This window comes from Euprymna scolopes, chromosome 17 (genome assembly GCF_053919585.1).
Source record: "Euprymna scolopes isolate OS-2025 chromosome 17, ASM5391958v1, whole genome shotgun sequence".
In the NCBI taxonomy this organism is placed as follows: Eukaryota; Metazoa; Mollusca; class Cephalopoda; order Sepiida; family Sepiolidae; genus Euprymna; species Euprymna scolopes.
Genome location: NC_136498.1, coordinates 1,913,259 through 1,937,670, shown reverse-complemented (window position 1 = coordinate 1,937,670; position 24,412 = coordinate 1,913,259). Strand labels below are relative to the sequence as shown.

General features: G+C 34.0%; 1 protein-coding gene across 1 annotated transcript in view; it reads right to left on the bottom strand.

The window, feature by feature from the left end:
- The window catches only part of LOC145296649 (intraflagellar transport protein 74 homolog), a 229,213-nt gene that overhangs the window by 47,857 nt on the left and 156,944 nt on the right, over positions 1-24,412 (bottom strand). The window contains exons 14-16 of the mRNA XM_080142582.1: positions 19,835-19,985; positions 9,186-9,265; positions 3,580-3,633 (exon numbers count right to left, since the gene is read on the bottom strand). Coding sequence (XP_079998708.1) covers positions 3,580-3,633; positions 9,186-9,265; positions 19,835-19,985 — 285 coding nt within the window. The remainder of the gene's footprint in view (positions 1-3,579; positions 3,634-9,185; positions 9,266-19,834; positions 19,986-24,412) is intronic.

The window sequence follows — 24,412 nt, the reverse complement described above, 5'->3', positions numbered from 1 at the left end:
GCCGTTCACGCTCATGTTTACCATATCTAAGTAGCAATGTATAAACTGCAATGAAGGTGGGATCCCTCTATCAAGCTAGAAAATTTCTCACTATCATATATCAGTAAAAGCTGCCATCATTCGTGAATGCAGAGAGAACTTTTGGCCCATTTCAGCTGATGCATTTACCACTAGTCTCTACCTATTTGACAGCATCTAAAAAAGATGCAAGTTTCAACCTCTTTCCTATTGCCGTAATATTACAGCCTTGTGCCTGTTTTACTTTAATAGAATGTCCTCTGATCATCTCTTAGCACTTGTGTCCCCCCTCAACATAAGTATCCCAGACAAGCAGAAAAATATCACCCCCTTCATGCACTGGCAGTATTTAATAAATTGTTCATATAATTGTTTTTGAGTGCTGAATTTTTCTTTTTCTTACTGCGTTTTGGATTCTAACATTCTGATTCTTGGTTTTTTTTTTTGATCAAGAAAAATCGGATTTGTTAGTACTAACACAAACACGATAAATACTTAAAATGGTAATCTCTCTCTATATATAAACGTTTATGTACGTTTATATTAATAAAACGATTATCTCGATTTTTCCCCTGCATCTACAGTTTCAATATATCTTTCATACTCACCAATTAAAGCATTTCCTAAAACGTTTCAATAAACAATGTGTACATTTCATTACAGTTTAAAAATGATTACATTTATTCTAAACAAAATGTCTCAAGTATGTATTCTAATACAGAAAGTGGCAAATAGTTTTGCCTTCTATCTTTCAAGTCCTCTCATCCCACGCACGTCACTGTAACTTTATTAGCAGATATAATTATTTTCTCATGACCATTATTTTACTTCAACCTCCTACTATTCATAATATATCACGCCAGATTTTAAACATAAATAATAATTACTTATTAAGAAATGAAAGAACTTAAACTACATGTTAATAAAATAAATTCAACTCAAAGAAAATTGACATCTTCGATTTTATGATATTAAATTAACTTCATACAATACGGAGAAATAAAACTTTGACCCATCCTAACATTGTCAGATGAAGATATGCAATCTCATAATTGACTCCTGTTATCTACTATATTAATAAAAGTCGATTTTTCTCTGCATCCACAGTTTCAATATGAAACTAAACGCTTCCTAAATAAATCATTCACTCTCACAACATGGTGTTTCAGAAAACGATTTGTACATTCCTCCACCATTTAACAATTATTTATTCGGAGAAAAAAAATACCTCTATGAAGGGTAGCAAACAGTTTCACTTAACTATACATTAAGTCCTCTTGCATGACCGTGTTACTTCATATTTATTTGTATGTAGAGGATGGTTGGCTGTGTTGGAAAGGCAGGCTAAGTAAAAGTATCGATAACAAACACATATCAGACTACATCATACAATCAGTTCGTTCAGTACTATTGGGATTGTTCACATTTTTCTTATTTTGTTCAGGCTGTGGATGGGTCATCCTGCTGGATGCCAGATATTCACATGCTACCTTATACATGCCAACGATAAGATCTTATAAATATTCTAACCGTTCCTTTAAATGCAATTATTTGAATCTTTCTTTCACTTAGTTCACAGGGTAGATTTGCCAGCTAGTTTTCAAAATTCTTTTTCATGAGTTTGGTTGCTCGTATAATGTGTTTTTTTACAAGGGAGGCCACTCAAGAATAAAGGTTTATGAGTGTCAGGTGGTAGTTTAGTAATCGTTAATTGTGTAGATTGGGTAAAATTATAATTATTTAAGGGGACAGCACAACGGACTTGTTTACATTGGACTTGAAGACTGCCATATTGTAGATGGGCATTACATTACTGGAATGATGGAGATCTTAAGAATATTATTTCATGTCGTACAAAAGACGTTGCAATTTTGTTTTGTTTTTTTCTTAACTCTGTTTAATCCAGCATCATTTGGGACAAAAACTTCTAAGGTTGCTTCTTCCCCCTCCTCCTTGTCCGATATTTCTAGGTACATTCAACAACTATAATAAACTTTCATGTGATGCGAGTTATAAATTTTTATTTTTATAATTAAACATTTTTGTTGATTATTTTTTAAATTTTTAACAAGAATTGCATTTGTTAATTATCCATTCACTGCTATAGACTTTTCCATTATTCGTTTTCAAAAATACTGCTGCTACCAGATCAGGCTGTCTGAAGATACTGGACTCCTGACCTAAAATGCACCAAACATTGATGTTATTGTTTTCCGTCATTTTCCTTTGCAAAACTCAATCATGTTCTGCAAAACTAAGAAGAAAAACAATTTTCTTCTCTCATTTTTCTTTCTTTCCATCATTTTTTTCCCCAACCTGTGATGCTTAAGGAAGGGATCCTAGTTACTGAGCAGTTCATTACTAAGGAAAATGGATATGCGCACTGCAACACTCCACTTTGGTCCTTACCTGGTTAGATGGTGGTCGGAGAGGCTTGATCTGATCAATCACCCGATCATGTGAAGATCCACCATATAAAATCTGTGGCAATCTATTCGAACCCCCACTAATTCTTTCTTTCACTTTCTTTCTATTTCTCTCTCTTTCCCATTCATCCTCTCTTTCTCTTTGAAAATGTGTTAATCTCTCTTCAGTTCAGTTTTCTTATATTTATGTTTTTGCCGGGAATGTGTCATCCTACCGGATGCCAGATATTCACCTACTATTTCGTAAGGAACTCTTGCAAATTCGTGAGGTAGGGGATCAATTACTCTGTAAATTTAGTTGTAAGTTACACTCTTCTTGAGGTTGAAGGTTCAATACTAAGTGCAAGCGGCATTCAAAATACAGTTGTGAATTACTTAGGACTTCTATCCAGTTATGGCTGACAGAATGAGAGCATGCTACCCCCGTGGATTAAAAAGGGTTCCATATAAAATCTGCACCAATTATTCACAACAATTAATATTCCTATTTGAATCCCAAGTTATGACAACAGGACCATTGCCAGCACCCACAAAATGCAAATCCTGACAGTTCAACACTTGAGGGGGTTGCCCAGGATGATGAAAACAAAGTTTCCAGTCATTATTATGATCTTTGGTGTGGTTACAAGTGAATGCCACATCATGCCATCTCACATCTTTGAAGTTGGTTTGAAAGGCAACACCAAATGTTCTGAAGAATGTGGTGATCCCCTGGGGCAATCAACTGGCTGCTGGCACACCCTGGGTGTGGCAGCAGGACTCGGCGTTGGCCCACATGTCCAAAGAGACCCAGGCTTGGCTTCAGAAGGAGTGCTACGACTTTGTACCTTTCTCTCCCAATCTGAATCCATTATCATATATTGAGAACATCACTAACATGACCTCCCACAACACCAAAACTAGCCTGATCACTGCCATCTGCCGAGCTTCCATCGGATCTTATGGAAAAGGCATGCTCCCAAGCGGTGATTGAGACTGAAGGCGGCTACATTAAATAGATGTCAGCTCTACTACATAATCAAGTTATTTAAATTGATTTTTTTCAATAAAAGTTCTAAGTCTGAAGTGTTTTTTCTTTGGGGGGGGGGTGACACTTTTATTGTCAAACTGTGTAAATCCCGAAATAAAAACTCACCGTCAATGTCAACTTCTTTCTTCTTTAACTTCTGATACTTTTGGTAACCTTCACCTACAAGGAATACAGACAAAAGTAGCAATGAGAGTTTCAGAGAGAACAACAAGAATAAAAAAGTTATTTAAAAAACAAATCTCTCAGCAAATCAATAAAAAATGTATTTATACAAAAAAAGCTGTAATCATTATTTCAAATTGAACGCAGCGGAAGAGCATGTAAGGCGGTGCAGATAAACTATATTTAGATGGAATTAATCGCTGCGGATAATGACTGTAAAGTTGAAGTTTTTAAACTATTTTCGGATTAGTTTATTTTTATTACAAAAATGGATGATTAAGTTTTCTTGTTAAATATGGAAACAATAGAAGAGTAATACATTTGCTAATACCTGGTGCTGTATTCGACTTGAACCAGCCTCTGGCTTCTTTCAAAATAGAAAGTTTCTAGGGAACATCAAATCCACATGTGGTCACAGCTGAATGTATATTCCATTCAGGAAGATAAAATACATCACCTCGCATTTGTAAATGTGCACCCATCTCACACTGACCAAGATAACATTGCTTAACTTCAATAACTTAATGAGAACTCAAGACTGCTAGACTTTGGAATTCACTCCTCATTTCCTGCTTTCCTAAGTGTACTAATATGCAGAAGTTGAAATGTAATGATAAAAGACATCTCACAATTCCTGTTAGACTAAATCCCAAATACGTGCAAGTGGTAATACACCTGTAGAGATACATTAGTTTAGAAAACAAGTCTGTCAAATAGTTTTGCACATGACGAACACACAGACACAATTTGTAAAATCTCTGGCAGACAGGCATTGGCACTAGCTTCCGCTTAGATATCTTTTCCCTTTTTCCCTTTCTCCTGTGGCATGCAACAGTGATGGATGTGCGCCACACGTTCAGAGTTTGGTTTACACACACACAAACTGACTCGGAAATGAAACAAACTACAGCGTACTGATCCAGCGTTACAGAGGTAAGCTAAACTTTGCAGAATCATGGACGAATTATACAATTCATGAATAAATATTGTTTTTGTTTCAAATAAAGTCTACTGGTTGTACCTATATGAACTCAGTATCTCACTTCATTAATTTATGTTGTTTAAACATGTAATGCTATCGCAACACACCTTGTTTAGGATGAACAAGAGTAAAAAAAAAGTAAAAAGTTTGGCACTTCTGCATTACACGGATGGCGCCATTTTTTTTTTCGTGTGTTCCACTAAATTGTTGCCAGGTGGCACTTCTCAGTCAAAGAACAGGGATGATCCTTCAACAGGTGCCACAAAAAAAAAAAAAATTATATTTTGTTACAATTATAATTTTAATTTAATTCATGAAAAAAAAAAAAAAAATTCTTTTGCTTGAATTCGAAAAATGTTTTGTTTAAATTATTAAATTGTTTGGAGAAAAAAATCCAACTTTACTTTAATTCCAAAAATGTTTCCCGGGGAAAAAATAAATCCAATGTTGCTTTAATTCAAAAATTGTTTTATCAAAATTATATTTTCTTAATGCAAACTTTTCAATAAATGATTTTACAATTAAATATTGATACATTTTTATGCAAAAAATGATTTTACAATAAAATATTGATACATTTTTATACAATAAATGTTTTTACAATAAAATATTGATACATTTTTATACAATAAATGTTTTTACAATAAAATATTGATACATTTTTATACAATAAATATTTTCACAATTAAATATTGATACATTTTTATACAATAAATGATTTTGTTTTCAAATATTTTTGCGTTCAGAAAAAATATTTTGTTTGTTATTTATTTGCCATGTTATTTGACCAAGACGAAATTGAAGTTATCACCCTCTAACAATGGTGCCGTCCATATAATGCAGAAATGTCTAAAGATTATTTCTGAAAGTAAACATTTGAAGTCACTTCTGACAAATAAAATGAGACAAATAATTACAGAATTTCATAAAAATCCGATTCTTTTCAACCGTTTTTTCGATATATATTTTTTTCAATATATTTTTTTCGATATATATTTTTTTCAATATATATTTTTTTCGATATATATTTTTTTCGATATATATTTTTTTCGATATATATTTTTTTCGATATATTTTTTTCGATATATATTTTTTTCAATATATTTTTTTCGATATATATTTTTTTCAATATATATTTTTTTCAATATATTTTTTTCGATATATATTTTTTTTGATATATTTTTTTCGATATATATTTTTTTCAATATATTTTTTTCGATATATATTTTTTTCAATATATTTTTTTCGATATATATTTTTTTCAATATATTTTTTTCGATATATATTTTTTTCAATATATTTTTTTCGATATATATTTTTTTCGATATATTTTTTTCAATATATTTTTTTCGATATATATTTTTTTCAATATATTTTTTTCGATATATATTTTTTTCAATATATTTTTTTCGATATATATTTTTTTCAATATATTTTTTTCGATATATATTTTTTTCAATATATTTTTTTCGATATATATTTTTTTCAATATATTTTTTTCGATATATATTTTTTTCGATATATATTTTTTTCGATATATTTTTTTCGATATATATTTTTTTCAATATATTTTTTTCGATATACTTTTTTCAATATATTTTTTTCGATATATATTTTTTTCAATATATTTTTTTCGATATATATTTTTTTCAATATATTTTTTTCAATATAAAGAAAGTAAAGTGTCAACCACTCTCAATAATGTTAAGTGGTGCTTGTTCAGAATTCTCCCTTTATAATAATAAAAAAAACAACCAAGAAAAATCTGTATGATGTATGTACCTGTGATGAAACGAAAACGTCATATTCCAAAAATCACATAAACTGATCAAGTATTTTTTTTAACTAAGAAAATCAAATTTTATGAAGAAGCAAAGTATCTCACTCTTATATAAACAAGGGGAGATAACTCAATTTGAACTGTCGAGATTTTTTGTTTGTTTTCAACCTTGTAATGGCTACCATTTCCGATTAATCACTTAAAATTGTAAAAAAAAATAATTTATTATATAAAAAACATACTACTTGATCAATGTATGTGACTTTTGGAATATTATATTTTCGTTCCATGATGTGTATATACATCATAAAGATTTTTCTGTATTTTTGGTTTTTTAGAAGGATCTTTCGGTGAACATCTGTTAAAATCAAACATGTAAAGTTTTATGGATAATCGAAATGAAGAGAATTTTGAAATTTTTGGTTAAAAACTATTTGATATGTAATGATTACGGCTATGATAATAGAATATTCTTATCGTTGTTTTGACTCTCGAGTATATATCCGACACAATTAGACATGGTTAATCTAAACTACGAACTTTCAAAATCCGAGTCATTTGCAAAGTGACTACTCTGCCACTGAACAAGCATGCCACATGCACGAAAATGTATCACCTAACACGACCAAGCAAATCACCAGGGTTTGTGTTAGGTTGCAGCATTGTCACATTGTCGAAAATAACTATCATCATATGTTCTAATTGTCTGCAATAAAGTCCTTGGTAAAATTCAGTTGTAAGCTACACTTTTCTGGAGGTTGAAGGTTCAATCCTTAGCTTGGGTGACACTCAAAAATTACTTAGGACTTCTACCCAATCATGGCTGATGGAACAAGAGCATGCTACCCCCGTGGATTAAATAAAGGGTTCTTTTCGAAATTTCATGCAGATTTTTGAGAGAAAGATTCCCAAGTTTGACAAGATACACTTGAGCAAGGTTGGAGGTTATATTGATCGTAATGTTATGAAAATAACACTCAATAGTCAGAAGAATCCAAATAATGTGTCCGCATTGATTCTGGTGCTTATCCAATGGAGTATCTTCGTCAGCCAATAGAATCGGTTGAGTCGATTGATATGATAGATGCTTGGTTATTTCGTACAAACTGCTGATTACACCCGAAGCACTTAGCAAACGTCAATGCTTACTTAAAGCAAGCTGCTTCAATGATGGCAAAATGTTACTATAAATGATACTGGCTAGAAGCCAGTTTTGCAACACAGAAATTAGGCTCACAACATTGCACAAATTATCCTCTCCTCTCTCTGAATTATTTACATCACTCCATTCCACTTGTGACTTCATTTATCATTTACTTTTTTTGATTATTCTTTTTTTTACCCCAAACAAGGCATATTGCCACTTGGAACGTAAGGGGCAACTATTGGGATTATGTCTAAACAGCGGATTGTGGGGAGTTAAGTAGAAACTTCTGCAGGTTAGTACAATCAGGGAAGCAGGAAACAGGGAGGGAATTCCCAAGTCTAGTAGTTGGAGGAAAGAATATATTAGAGATCATGTTTACAGGGAACTTGAGCAGTGAAATGTCTGTACATGTTATAGTTCAACTCCTGCAGGTTAGTGCAGTCAGAGGAAACAAGAAACAAGGAGGGAATTCCAAAGTCTAACAATCTCAGGAGATAAACTATTAGAGTAGAAGTAGGGAGCTCAACAGTGAAAGGATGTCGGGTTATATTTACGGTATAACTGGACGACATTATCATTATTACATAAAAAAAATTTTTTTTTTGCAAATTAGTTCCCTGGTCAAATTATTCCTCGTAATATATAATAATCAATAGAAGATTGATTCTATAATAATACATACACCATCTGCATAAATTACAATATCATGTTGAAGCATAGATATTAAAAAATATCTACACAAAAAATCAGGAAAACTTAAGTAGAATTCAAATCAAACATAAAAATCAGTTTGATGTAATTTTGCTGATTCACCATTAATAAGAGTAGAAATCTTGTAAAAGAGGGGGAGATGAATCAGTCTGTCACTTAACCAAGTAATAATGAAATGGCGAATCGGCAAAATATGAAAATTTATCTATTTTATCTATATAATTATAAAACTCAAATGACCTTGTAACGATGTATGTAACCCACTTTCCGGTCTACGACATCCGCTTGCGCATGCGCACATGACCTGCGCACTGAAATATTAACGTTATTATTTCAAAATTATTATTTAACATGGGAAGAGTGGGGTTTAAAATAACTTAAATGTAATACAGAAATGAACAATGTAAAAAAAAAAAAAAAAAAAAAAAAAAAGCAGATATATCAAAATTTGAATTTGACTATAATAAGTATTATGGTATCTGTTCAGTGCAAAGTATGGCCAACCACTTATAATTCAGTAACTGTAAATTTTTTTTTTTCCAAAATAATCAACTATAATAAACAGAACGACTCATAGAAATCTATCTATATTCTTTTTTCATTTTAATATACTTTCATAAAAATGTTTGTAAAGTAAAAAAAAAAAACCCTATTTTCTTTACGTCACAAGTGTCACGCTCATACATGAATTCCATAGCTAATATAACATACTGACCCAACGGGTCACGGGTAGTCTAGTTCTTGATTAAAATTCTATTCAAAAACTTTTCATAAGTTTTTGTGAAGATACTTTTGCATGATACGTAAGTTTTTCGAACTTGCGTTTCGATTTTAACTTGTTTGCATAATCAGCAAGAGTCTGTTGAAACCAAGTAGACAATTCTTTTTTAATTATAAAAGACACAGAGACAAAGAACAGAAATACTTGCTTTGGCTTTCTTGTATATCACTCTCGATTTGCATTGCCTCATCCTTCATAATTTGGTACTCTTTTTGTAAGGATTGAATCCTAAAAAAATGTATCAATAAAGAAATTATTGTGGTATTAATATTTGAATAATTGTTGAGGAAGAACACGGTAACAGTTAAATATGTGTTAACAAAAATACATGAAAAAAGTAAATTGAGAAATATCTTTGCTCAACTGCTGGATTAGTTGGTGACAATCATACTGTGTGTCGGTCTCTGACTGATTTGGTCAACCATTCCTCATTACCGGGAAGTGACGTCATGGAATAGTTCATTATTCCAGGCAGTAGGTTTGTATAGAAATGAGACAATGAAATGGTTGTGTGATCACGTTGGGGTCACCAAAACATGGAGAAGGGATAACGAATGGGGTCTCATTTTAACATATAATAAACTTTATTTGTTATCTTTGTTAGTAGCGTGTACATGAAAAAGAGAGAGAGAGAAACGGGTTAGTAGGTTGAAGTGTTCTTGTGTAGAGATAGAATTAATATATTGCCGGATTGTTGAGGAGAGAACAGCTCAGTCCACACGTGTTTATAGCTAGTAGTCGCTGGGACAAAGGAAGCCGATTACAGGAGAAAGAAAGGGTAAAGTCTTCAGTGTGTTTGCATGTTGTCGTGGGTGAGTGTGAGTTGAATGTTCTTTAGCATGACAAAGAATGTTCGTTTGTGTACAGCACGTGGAAATAAATGTGAGTTTGAAGAGAGCCATAGCTAGTTCGTAGTACTCACGTTCAGCCTGAGGCGAAAGCCCCAGGCGAATGTCTGCTGCCCAGCAGGGTCAGGTTGAAAGAGGGTTAATGGTTCCAGATTTCACCTTTTATATACTCGGTCATGTGACTGAGAGCTGGCTTGTGATTGGGCAAGCCAGAGAGAAAATGGATTTCAAATCTCGAGTCGTGAGAATTAGAGAAGTACTTCTGCCTGTAATTGCAGAGAGTGTTGGCTTCTACAGTTTCATCTCCAACAGAAATAAAACTATTAATTATTACTAATCTTCATTTTGGATCTTTCTTTACGGAAATTGTTTCAGACAAGCCACTTGATGTAAGGAGCTAAAAAATACTTCAAGTTCAAAATCTAGCTAATGATAAGTGTTATATGGAATAAATTCTAAACTAGAAAACATCAATTCTTCCTCCTTTGTCAGAAACATCACTCATGGAATGTGAGGACTAAAGGACAAAATAAGGGAACCATTATTAACTCTATACTAGCCTGGGTGCTCGGCATTGCCCAGGTGTTTGGCGGTGTGTTTTGAGCAAAAAAAAAAAGTGGTAGGTTCAAACCTGTGACGCAAAGGCAGAAATGAAAGTGAAAGAAAATCTGACATCTTACTCCTACTTCATGACGCGACCGGAAGTTCGGAACGTTAAAATTAGGCAAAGTCAATCCAACTGTTACAATGGCTTGCAAAAATGGTTTGCAAAAAATCGACCTCTCCTTGTAGAAAACTGCCCAGTTGAGGGTGAAGGAATTATTGTTTTGAGCCAATTTTTCGATATTTGTTGCTGAGCTTCAAAATGATAAAATGATGTCGAAAGTTTTAGACATACATACATACATTTAAACAGACAGGTGAGATTTATATTATAGACTAGTCTGGGTGCCCGGCGTTGATGGAATACTGTTATCCTGCCTTGACAGAATTCAAAATAGACTTTGTACTTTAGTGAGGGATGCCCTTTTCTCTTCTCTGCAACCTCTTTCCCACAGATGAGATGTTGCGAGCCTGTCTCTGCTTTATCGTTATTTTCATGGCCGATGCTTGTCTGAGCTCTAATCTATGGTCCCCCCCTCGCCAAGTTTTCATGAAAAACATTGTCCAGCTGAAACCACTATCAATAATTTCCCTCACACTTTATCTGTGCCTAAACCTAAACATAGATTCCATGAACAAAGCTTCTTTTTTAGAACTTCACACCTGTAGAACTCTCTTCCGATTGCCTGCTTTCCAGCTGACAACAATTTGTCTTCAAGTCCAACATAAACAATTCTTGATGAACCATCCCCCTAAGTAATCCAATTACAAAATTTCCACTTCTAATGATTACTACGCTATCATCCCATTGACTACTGTATACCCATTAACCCTTATCCTTGAGTGGCTTCTGGGCCTTGATAAGTGATGATCCCTATGTAAAATTTTTTTTTTAAATAAATGAAATAAATTACAATAGTTTAAGACCGGCAAAAACTGATATTTGGATTATTCAAATTTTCTCGTTTGTTCACAATGTTTTGGTCAGTGTAACTTCTGAGCTTCAATTCAGGAATGTTTATGAAATTTTGAACGGAACCTTTTACTTAATCCACTGAGGTAGCATGCTCTCGTTTCATCAGCCATGACCGGGTAGAAGTCTTAAGTAATTCACAATGGTATTTTTAATCCTGTCAGGACTGAGAATTTAACCTTTTATACAGATTCCCAAGCTTGACAGAAAAATGTCCTTGAGTTAAATAAAATACACCTGAAGAAGACCGGAGATTATATCAGGCGAAACGTTGTGATAACGTTCAAGATGAGAACAGTAGTGAATCATCGAAATAATGCAAATTATCCTCATCTCAAAAATTCTGATATTAGCAGACGTGCTGTTGAGTCATCTGGAATAAAACTGATTCAACCATCAGATTTGTTTGGTGAGGAGGTTGGCGAGACACTCAGCAGGATAAAAAATAAAATCTGTCAAAGAAAATATGAGTTCTCTTCTAAAGTCAAAGATATTTTAGCATCGGAAGAAAAGTGTTGAGGTGGCATACTGATGACTTTTTCTGCCGTAAAAGTGATGTTATGCACATTGCTGCTGCTGATTATGTCAGTTATAATGGGAACTGAGGATTCGATAATGAAGGATATCCATACTTCTTACATGGATTTATGACCCAGAAAGAGAAATCATTTCCAGAAACTGATGATTGCCAATGAAAACATGAGGTAACAACTCGATTGTTTCTTAATAAAAACAGTGTAACAATCGGTAGTGGTAAAAATCGGATACAATATGATTATTTTAGAGAACGGCTCAACAAGAACTTGTTTACATTGGACTTGCAAACGACCATGTTGTAGTCAGTTGGAAAGAGTATTGGAAATTGTTGACAGTGATTGTTACTAGATGAGTGTTTGCTGTGAATGTTTGTCAGTGGGGGAAAGACCATAGATGAAAATGATAGAACAGAAATAGACTTGCAATGTTTGTGCAAAAGTGGTTGTAATTATGATCACAGAAAATGAACTTGCATGACAAATATGGTGACTCGTCTAGCTGAAACCACTATCAATAATTTCCCCCACTCTTTCTCTGTGCCTAAACCTAAACGTAGATTCCATGAACAAAGTTTCTTTCTTAGAACTATATGCCTCTGAAACTCTCTTCTGTTTACCTGCTTTCTATTTGACTACAATACGGTTGTCTTCATTCCAACATGAACAAATTCTTGAAGAGCCGTCCCCTTAAGTAATCCAATTTACCAAATTTCCACTAATAACGATTGCTACGATATTGTCCCATTGACTACTGTACACTCTTTAACCCTTATCTTTGAGTGGCCTCAGATAAGTGGTGATTCCTTTGTAAAAAAAAAAAAAACCTAAAAAAAGCCGTAGCACCATTTTTTTGATCATATACAGTTAATAAGTATAAATAATAATTATAGTAAGTAGTATAAGTAATAAATGATCATATACAGTTAATATGAAATGTGTTTGTGGAAGTTATTTTTTTAAAATATTATTAGATACGAAATTGGGAAAACAGCCAAATCTAAATTGATTATAGCAAAGATTTGACTGATTCTAATATTATTCATTAACGTGCCCAGCCCTAAGTTACAAATAATTATTTAATAATAGTTAATTTGAAAATATAGAAAACCAAATAATGTTATAACATTTTTTTTAAATGACTGGCCGCCCTGTGTTTCCCGGTCATACAATATGTTTAAACATATTTTAATTCATGCAGATTTCGTATTTATTATTATATTGGACCCAATATATAGTAATGATTTAAAAAGAAAAAAAATAAATAAATAATGCATGCACCACCACGAGAATCAAAACCAAAACGTTCAGCTTACAATTCACTTTTTCCTTTGACATTTTGCTTGAACTATGAAGACATGTTTGCTGCAAGGCTAAAAATTAAAACATGAACTGATAGCTATTACGTTATGCATGCAATATTTGTAATGCCGTCGTTCGACCTCCACCTGGCAAATTCCATTTTTTTAATTTTCACTTTTGCACCAATTTTCCCTGGCTAAAACCCAAATATAAAGTTTTGCATGGGTTCGAATACCCTATATATTAAGTTTCATGTCTGTAGACCAAAAACTGACAGGAGTTTGGTAGGAAAATTTTTTTAAACAACTATATATACACATACAAAAATATATAAAAAAGGTTTGTGTTTACTATAACGTTATTACGCAAATATAAATAATATAGAATATCTGCATGAATATAATTACACGTAATAGTTAACTTAAGATGATCATTCCATAAGAAAACCAAAAAAACTAATAGGGAATTAATTAAAATGATAGTTTAAAAGAATATGCAAATTAGCTAGATCTTTTGCAGCTGAATGCAATTCCATGACTCATATATAACGAAGTTGGATTGTTTGAATGAATAGAAAAAAAGGGGTTTTAATATGAATACCAATACACAAAAATAAAAAAAAATTTAGATTTTCAAATTAAACTTACAAAATGTTTTCAAAGATGTGACCAACTTTCTCTGATAAATATTTAATTATTATCTATATGTCACACACACACACACATATATATATATATATATATATTTATGTGTATATATAATTGTTTAAAAAATTTTGCCTACCAAAGTCCTGTCAGTTTTGGTCTACAGACATGAAACTTAATATATAGGGTATTCGAGCCCATACAAAACTTTATAGTTGGGTTTTAGCCAGGGAAAATTGGTGCAAAAGTGAATTCATTCAAACATGCCTTATACATATTAATTCAATATCTGGATAGATGCCAGGTACCTCCAGATTTCAACTGTCCATTTCTTACATTCAGTATGCCGTCATCTGTCTCAGAGTAGAGGATTTCGTTTGCTGTCATAAACACACTTTTTTCAAACACTATGGATAATAATCAAGGTAAGTTTATGAAATACAAAAATTCTCAGTGGTCATTTAACTATTGAACTTCAGAGTTTTTTCAAGTTTGAAGACAATCATTACCCTTTAAACAAACTAAAATCATTTTTTTTTAAATCATCTACATCATAATTCAGGTCATCAAGGTTTAAACAGTGGAATAAGATCATTGATGGCATGAAGTAGTTTCTGTTTTAAGGGAATCCTAAAGTTCCAACTGGTGCAAGGTCACCAAATGTCTTTTAGATATGTCGCCATGTTTGGATGTGCTTCCATGCTAACTAATTGTCCAAGGTTGTGTGAACAAAACTAGATTTTCCAACACGATAATGCAGCAATCCACAACATGCACAACTCAAACGAGTTCTTTTAACTCTTGACTCCCCACTTTTGTTCTCCAAATCTAAACCTTATAGAAAATTTTGGAAGAAGGCTGGTCAAAGAAGTGTATAAATTTGACACCAATGAAGATCTTTCTGAGACTGTGTTTTATGCTTGGCAAAAAAGTTAAGCAGAACTCCAGTAATTAATAAAAATGGAGAATATAATAGCAAGTTGGCAAGAAAGTTCTTGGCGTTTTTAACTTTTAAATTTAGATGAACGTATCTTGGCTCAAACAAATTTATTGATTGAAATAAGCACCATCAGAATCAAAAGACTTTTGCCAATGCAAAACAAGTGTATTTATGCCAGTAACGTAATAAAAACTTTGCATCCTGGTGATGATGAAGTCGTTGAAGGCATTTTTGATATCGCTTCGGTGTTTGAAGCATTTCTCATGCAGAAAGTTGTTGAGATGCTTGAAAAAGTGGTAGTCAGTAGATGAGAGGTCTGGAGAGTATGGTGGATGAGACAGAGTTTCATAGCCCGATGTGTTCAAATTCTGCAGGGTCAGTTTAGCAACATGTAGTCGTAAATTGATGTGGAGGAGAATTAGACCTTTTCTTGTTGACTAATACTGGGTGTTGTTGAAGTTTCTGATGCATTTCATTCATTTGTTGACAGTATTTTACCGGTGTTATCGTTTCGCCTGCATTCAAAAACTGTAATGGATGAGACTAGTTGCATACAACCAAACAGCCAGGAGGAACTTCTTTTGGTGCAACTCTGACTTTGGGATTTTAAACTTAATTCGAGCCATTATCAGTGCACAACCAGTAAGGCCATGAATATAAAATCAACAGTATGTTCTTCGATATGACAGAGGCATGTTAAAAATGAATTTTTCTGTTTAGAGCACAATTGAAGCATAATACTTGACTTTTGCATTTGAAACTTTAATTCAAGCCATTATATATGAAAATAAGTTTATAAAATCAACAGTAGGTTCTCTGCAGTGCAATGTAAACTGCAATGTGTTGTAGACAAAGTCACTGCGAAAGACACAAAACTTCCTCCTGGTGCATCGCGATTGATTTCGAACTCGAGCAGGCAATCAATCAATTTGATTGAAAAAATGCGCGATTTCACCAATTTCGATGACAATACGCGTGTAAAACATTTGTTGATCATAATTCAATCCTGGGCATTGACGGGTCACCCTGCTGATATATACATACACGCACGAATGAATACACATTGTGGTTTATTATAAAGTGGAAGATGAGAAAAATGTACCAACTTTGGCCACCATCTACGGATGCTGCCGTATGTCGTACTGGATTGAACCATCCCCCTAAGTGATAATTATTATTAATCCAATACATATGATTACTACGCTATAATCCTATTGACTACTGTACACCCATTAACCCTTATCCTCGAGTGGCATCCAGGCCTTGATAAGTGGTGACTCCTATGTTTAAAAAAAAAAAAAAAGAAAAAGCATCTTCATCATCATGAGTTAAGTATTGATCCAATCAGGAATTATTGAACTGATATTCCCAGAAACAACTTTAGTTGTTAAGAAATCTTGGATATGGTTTAATTGACTATCTAGTATATAAAGTATTCTGGATGTTTCCATAGCAACTGTAAATACTGGTTTGCCATAAACACGCTATTGATAAATTGCAGAATGCTACTTTCACAATTACAAGAAACCTTCGACAGCCATCACTAATAGCACCATAATTCAAACACTTTGGCTTAACATTCACAGGAAGCACGAATTGAAACAAATACATTGACGGCATTGCCAAAGCTGCTGCAAAGAAGGTGGGTTTCCCTTTACTGTACTAGAAAATTATTCACACCTGAGATTATCCTGTATTTCTACAAAGCCACCCTTCACCTATGCATGGAGTTTTGTTATCACAGCTGAACCAGTGCATCTAAAGAGTCACCTATTTAATAAGTTCCATACTATTAACCAAGCTCCAACCTCTGTCCCATCACTGCAATGTTGCATCTCAATGCCTGTTTTACAAATATATGAATGGAATATGCTTTCATGAACTCCTAGCAGCCGTACTCCCTTAATATAAATACCCTGACTAACCTGTCAAGCAGCAAAATTCCACCTCTTCTATGTTGAGGTTCCTAGATGCTGGAAAGACTTCTACTCTAATGGTCTTTCCTTGGACTGCTACACTTTGGAATTCCCTCCCTATTTCTTACTTCCCTGACTGTACTAATCTGCAGAAGTTTAAATGTAATGTGAACAAGCATCTCGATAATCAACTCTTGACATGATCCCAAATAGTAGCCCTTTACGTCCATGTGACAATAGGCCTTGTTTGAGAAGAAAAAGAGTATAAAAAAAAAAGATACTAAAGGCAGCTGGCAATCAATGTTGAACCCCCTACTACCTCCAAATTCCTCCTCCTTATCTTCTTTTCTTGCCTACTCTATTTTCCAACTATCAACTATTCAAGCTCCTTCCCTTTCCTCCAATCGTCTTTGATATGACACAAAACCGTAACCAATGCTGAGGTTTCAATTTGAATATTTTGAGAAATGTGGAGTCAACTCTTTATTACTAACTCTATTCCCACGTCCACTCTGGAATGATAGTCCCTGTATAGCAGCAACAGCTCGTAGTTTACGATTTTTAACCTGCGTTTGGTTTCTAAGCTTGCTTCTTATTGAGGCAAACATTCAACTTCCTTTCTGGCTTGACTAATCAGACGCCATCTCTCAGGCGAGGTGAGAATGTGGTAGAAGTTGATAAAAAGGGTTAACACACGGTCTACTTTCTGGACACAAGACAATAGTCAGCTGATTCATCCTGCAGCACTTCTTTCAACCCCAATCTTTTCTCTTGGGGCACAAACAAACCCCTCCCCTAAGCTGTCTAGCACTGAAGTGCAATAAAAAACACTGTAGACTAAACATGGCTATTATAGCCACATACACACATGAACTTACTATAGCTCACACATAAGTACATGGCCCTGATTTCAACCCTGATGTATGGTATACATTCTTCATATATTTTCTCACAAAGAGACGAACGGGCCATTTATTGTACACTTTTTCATCTCTTGTATTCATCCATTCTTATAGACTTGCTTCCTTTTAAATCATTTTTAAGTAATTAATAGGAATTCGTAGGCATTACAACAAATCTAATAGGTATGAAGTATTATTGTGATATATTCCTTTTGTTTCTTGAAATATTTTTCAAAATGATACTCATAAAATTTGATTTTCTTATTTAAAAATGAAACTATATCAATTTGCATGATTTTTGGAATATGCAAAAAATGTAGGAGCAGCCTTGTCAGCATTCCTTAGTAGAGGCACCTCAGGCAATTAGCAATAAACTCCTTCTCAAAGGGAGAAGGCAAACCCTGAAAAAGGTGCACGTCCCAGCACTACACAGAACCAATAACATACTGCAGTCATCAGGGAAAAGGGCTGGAATCTGTTGCCTTTGAGGTTGCAGGCAAATATAAATACTCTTATATAAAAGTCACTTTGTGTGTGTGTGTGCATGCGAGAGTTCCTCCCTTATAGGTTCTGAAACAGCTGAACTTATCTTTTGCAAATTTCACACAAAGATTATTTATATATCTGGCAGTGCTCTTAGATATGTTTTGTACAGAAATTCATCTGATAATTATCGAAAATCAAAAAATACGATCTTAAAAATAGCTTTTCTCTCTTATAGATAATAAAAAATAATTTTTACAGGGGAATATTTTACGTTACACCGACTAAGGGAGATAATAAAATCCTAGCAAATCATTTCTTCTTAAAAAAAAGATTTATTATAATCTGGAAATATAGTTTAGTGGTAGAGCATTCGACTACAGATCAAATGATCCCCTGTTCAAGCCCAGGCATACCTCACCATTTTATTTTAATTTTTCTTATTAATGAGTTTAATTTCTAATAAAAGAAAAGGTGCCATTTAAAATCGCCGCAAATCATTTCTTTGTTTGCATATTTTAAATCTAAACATTAATCAGAAGTGACTTTTCCAGGGCATTCATCGTCAAGCCCAAATATAAGCTGATGTGATATTGTAAACAAACACGGACAAAATTTGATGAACGACATTAGCATTATTATTAAAAAAATTCTTTTGCGAATTAGTCCATCAGTCAAAGTATTCCTTGTAATATATAATAATCAAGAGGTTTGATATCAACTACGAGCTGGTTTCATCTAAAGATAAAATGTTATTTCAAATTGAAGCATGACAAATCATGCATTCGGCAAAGCCTCTTTAAGGCCATTCGAGGATAAGGGTTAATTAGTGTTGGGTAGACAGTAAGACAACACCATGATAATCAATAGTGGTTGAACTTAGGTAAGATTTGATTATTTAAAAGGATGATTCAACAAGAATTTATTTACATTAGACTTGAAAACGACCATGTTGTAGTCAGCTATTAAACAACCCCACAGTAATGTGTTCCACAGACATGGGGTTCCAGGAAGTAAACTTTGTTTATGGAATGTACGTTTAGTTTTAGGCACAAATAGCGAATAAGGGAAATTATTAGCAGTTGTTGTAGTTAAATGAGTATTGAGTATTGGTTGTGAATGTTTTGCAGGGGGGATACCACAGATGAAGCTCAGTCGAGCACCTGCTATGAAAATAAGAATAGATCAGAGACAGACCTGCAATGTCTCTTCTGTAAGAAAGAGAAAGTAGGAAGGTAAAAAGGTGTCAATTTCAACAGTAAGCATGACAGAGCAATGGACGGACTGACATACACAGCCTCTTCCAGCACTGCGAAGACATATCCCAGAAAGAAAAAAATATTAGAGAGAGGGGAGAGTGCAAATAGATATACGTGACAGCTTGGCAAATCCCTTCTTTGCTTTATCGTTGGATAATATGACTTGTTATTTCCCCGACTGTTTAGTAGAGAATATAAATATAAAAGCCGAAAAAAGAAAGTGATCATATTGACAGAATTGATGGCATCGCGGTACACAAAGGGAGGAGGAGGGCAAAGAGGGAGAAAGGGAGAGACCTCAGAATCAAGTCAAGGGAAAATGATTGTATTGGCAACTCTTCTCAAATTTTTGCTAAGCCCCCCCCCCCCTCCCCCCCGTTTGATGTTGTCTTACTGGCGTTCGATGCTGGCAATTTCCTGATTATCCGACTTCAGCTGCTGTAGGAGGCGGTTCCTCTCTTCCTCAGGACTCTCTTTAGAATTCAAATCTTCAAGTAGACTGTTCTTCTGTGCCTCCAAGGCATGCATGCGTTTGTACAAATGGACTGAGAATTAGAAAGAAACAGAAAAGAAGATAATAATATTCAGCAGATTTTCTTTTTATTTTGCTTCTCTTGGCATCTCTTATTTGAATCAATATCATTATTATATAGATATATACATTCACGGAAAATTTCAAGTCAAAGAAGCAAAAGAATTTGCGATATTCACAGAAGATTGCATAATACAAATTTATTAATAAATCAGATCCTATAAATCCCCAGCATATTAAACACTGCAGATAAAAATAAGCTCAATAGTTAACTGTTATGTCAGGCAGAGCTTTTTAATGTTATAATAGATCACAAAATTTACAACTTAATATTTTAAATATTTTATCATGCTTCAAAAATGACCACTTAAAAATGTCATTCCATATGTACGCACATTTCCAAAATGTTTTTTTAATTTATTTTTTATTGCTTTTTCACCTCAAACAAGGCACAGTGCCACTTTGACGTAGGGGGCTACTATTTGGGATATAATTGCAGGGACAATATGTAGGGAGTTGAGCAGCAAGATATGTTTACATTACACTTAAACTTTTGCATGTTAGTACAGTCAGGAAAGCAGGAACCCGGATTCTGGAGAAGAAACTATAAGAGTAGAAGGCTTTCTGGCATCTGGGGATCTCTACTGTATAGGGGTGGGATTTTGCTGCTTGTCAGAGGTATTAACGTCAAGAGGGTATAAGGGTTTGTAGATCGTTGGAATATCTACCATTAAAATACTTGTAAAACAAGTAGAGGGATGCAACATTTTGTCGCTAGGAGAGAGGCTGAAGACTAGCTGACAGATCAGGACCTATTAGGTTGGCGACTCTTTTGAACTCTGTCCAGGAGCGAGAGACAAGTAGCAGATGCACCAGTTCAAATGTAACAACATTACTCCATACATGGGTGAATTGTGGCCTTGTAAAGATACAGGATACTTTCAGGTGTAAGTAACTTTCTAGCATGGTAGAGAGAGCCCACCTTCCTTGCAGCAGCCGCAGCAATGCCCTCGATGTATCTGTTCCAACTCATGTTTCCTGTGAAAATTAAGTCAGGGAGTTTGAACAGAATGCTTTCAGGTAATGTATTTTTAGCCATTGTTATTGCTAGTTTAGAAGGTTTCTTGTAATTATTAAAGGAAAAAAGTTTAGTCTTGGCAGCATTGAATGTCACCATCCATTTTTGTCGCCATTCAACTACAGATTGGAGGTATTCTAGGGTTTTCCACCACTGACTTAGATATATGCTCATTTGTTTTCTCTACGTGCCTGTTATAAAGCGTGATGTCATCAGAAAACATACCCATCTCAGAAACAATTTTATCAGGGAGGTCGTTTATGAATATCAGGAATAATAACGGTCCAAGCATTGATTTCTTAGAGTAAAACTGCAAACTTTTATGATTTTCTTCAACATATAAATTTTATTAATTGCAATTTAGATAGTTTCTAATCAATATATTTGCAATTAGTTCAAGAACAAAACACAGTCTGAATGAATGGACCACATTTTTTTTATGAGGATTGACAGAATAAATAAAATTAACATGAAAATCAAAAATATATTCCAAGATGAGATGCAAGAGCAATAATTACATAGTTTTAAATCCATTTATTATCGATAGTTTTTATAGCAAAGCTTAATTGCCTTACAAATAAAGAAAGCAAACTAATATTTGAATAAAAACATATTGCGCAAAGTTCATGTATATTCTTACTCACAGTCACCCTTGACAATGCATATCACAACTTGAATGTAACGGCTTATTATTTGGGACGATGCTTAGGGAAGATGAACTAGATGTTGATTTATGTTATATTTAAACTTTTGCATATCAGCAGTCAGGGAAGCATGTAGCAGAAAGGGAAGTCCAAAGTCTAGCCGTTTGAGGGAAGAAACTATTAGATTAGGAAGCTTTTGGTATTTAGGGACCTAAAGAGTGAAGGGGTGTGATTTTGCTGCTAAGCAGGTTTGTCAAGGATATGTACATTGAGGGGGGACAAGTGCAACAAGTTCATCAGAATACATTCTATTAAAATATTTGTAAAACATGCACAGAAATGCAACATTGTGACGATGGGACAGGGATTAGAGCTTAGTTGACAAAGTGGGATATATTAGATTAGAAACTCTTTTTTTTGGACCTTACCCAAGAGGGAGAGGCTAGTGGTAGATGCACCAACTCAGATGTGGCAACAATACTCCATGCATATGTGAATGGTGGCCTTGTAGAGGTACAGGATACTATCAGGTGTGAATAGTCTTCTAACAAGATAGAGGGAACCCACCTTCTTTGCAGCAACTTTTGCAATGTCTTTAATGTATTTGTTCCAGTTTATACTGATCGTGAATGTAAGGCCGAGAAGTTTGAAAGAAGAATTCTCAGGTAGAATGTTATATATCATGGATATCAGTGGTTGGAGAGGTGTCTTATAATTGTTGAAGGAGAGCAGCTTACTCTTACTAGCATTAAATGTTACCATCCTTTTGCAGCCTCATTCCAATATGGTCTGGAGGTCATTTTTTTTAACAATTTTGCCATTATCTTAGATTTATATAACACCCTACCCATGACTAGGGAATCTAAACTAGAATCAGATGACCAGGCCTTCATGTACTTAAAACTAACTTTACAATATAGTATTAGCTACTTATATTTTATTTATCACTCTCCCTTGACCCAGGACTATAATGTCTCTAACAGCATAGATGTAGCATTCTCCCTTGACACTAGCGCCCAAATACATGTATAACACCCACCACAATAACTGTCTTGGCTTTATTAACCACACAGACACAGCTAGTAGCATCATCTATAACTTTTCTATGTCCCATTCCTTGACACAAACAGTAACATTCTCAACCCGACTCCCAGATCGTCAGTCAGCAAGCTTCACTTCTGGATCTATTTTTGATAACAGTTCCTGAGAATTGTGTATCAAATGCCCAGTGCCCACTCGGAAATGCTGATCACTCTGTGATAATGATAGACACATATCCAAGGCAATGGCGAAAACCCAGGAGGATGACTTCCAGTCTGTAGTGGAATGGAGACAAAAATGGATGGTAACATTCAATGCAGCCAAAACTAAGCTCGTTTCCTTTAATAATGACAAGAAACCTTCTCAGCCACTAATAACTATGACTAAAGATACATTACCTGAAAGTACTTCATTCAAACTCCTCGGCCTAATGTTCACAGGAAACATGAGTTGGAACAGATACATCGAGAGCATTGCCACGGCTGCTGCAAAGAAGCTGGGCTCTCTCTACCGTGCTAGAAAGTTATTTACACCTGAAAGTATCCTGTACCTCTAGAAGACCACTATTCGCCCATCTATGGAGTATTGTTGTCACATTTGGGCTGGTGCATCTGCTCATTGTTTCTCACTCCTGGAGAGGGTTCAAAAGAAAGTCGTCAACCTGATAGATCATGAACTTCATAAAGATTAAAATAATATTAAACAAAACAAAATTTCATAAAGAATAAAATAATATTACTGTGATAAAATATGGTTTTATAACAATTTGGTGCAATAATTTAATGATCACACAATATGATTTAATGTAACTTTAAAAATATCATTTACAAATGTAGGTTGGTAAAAAAAAAAAGAAAATATAGGTTTAAAAAATTGAAAACAAAAAAGTGCAAAGATTGCTTGCTAATAGTAGATGTAGCTTTTCTAGAAAAGAAAAAACTATGCATGTTTGTTGAGATAAAACTCAGAACTTAAATATTTATATTTAGTATGACCTTGATTAGGTTCTGGTGAAAATAAAAAATTCTAAATATTTATTTGTTTGGGGGTCACCAGACACCAAATTAATGCATGAGAGGTCAAAATTACTTTTCTTTTTTACTCTTTTTCACTCCAAACAAGGCATATTTACACTTGGACGTGAGGGGCTACTAATTGGGATCTTGTCTACAGGAGATTGTGGGGAGTTTAGCAGTGAGCTGTCTGTACATGTTGCAGTTCAAATTTCGCATGTTAGTACAGAGGCAGCAAGAAATAAGGGGAGAATTCCAATGTCTAACAGTCTCGGGAGAGAAACTATTAGAATAGAAGGATTTTCAGCATCTAGGGATCTTGACAGTGAATGGATAGGATTTTGCTGCTTGCCAAGATAGTTGGAAGTACATTTAGGGGACAAAAGTCCGATGCTTTCATCATTAAAGTACTTGTAAAACCGGCACACGGATGCGACAATGAGACAAGGGTTGAAGCTTGACCAATAATGCAAGACTTAGTATTAGATCGTACACTCTTTTATGGACGCTATTTAAAAATGAGAGCCTAGTAGTAGATGCCCCAGTCCAGATGTGACAACAATAGTCTATGCGTGGGAAAATTATGGCTTTGTAAATATAGAGGATGTTTTGTTTTGTTTAATATTATTTTAATCTTTATTAAATTTTGTTTTGTTTAATATTA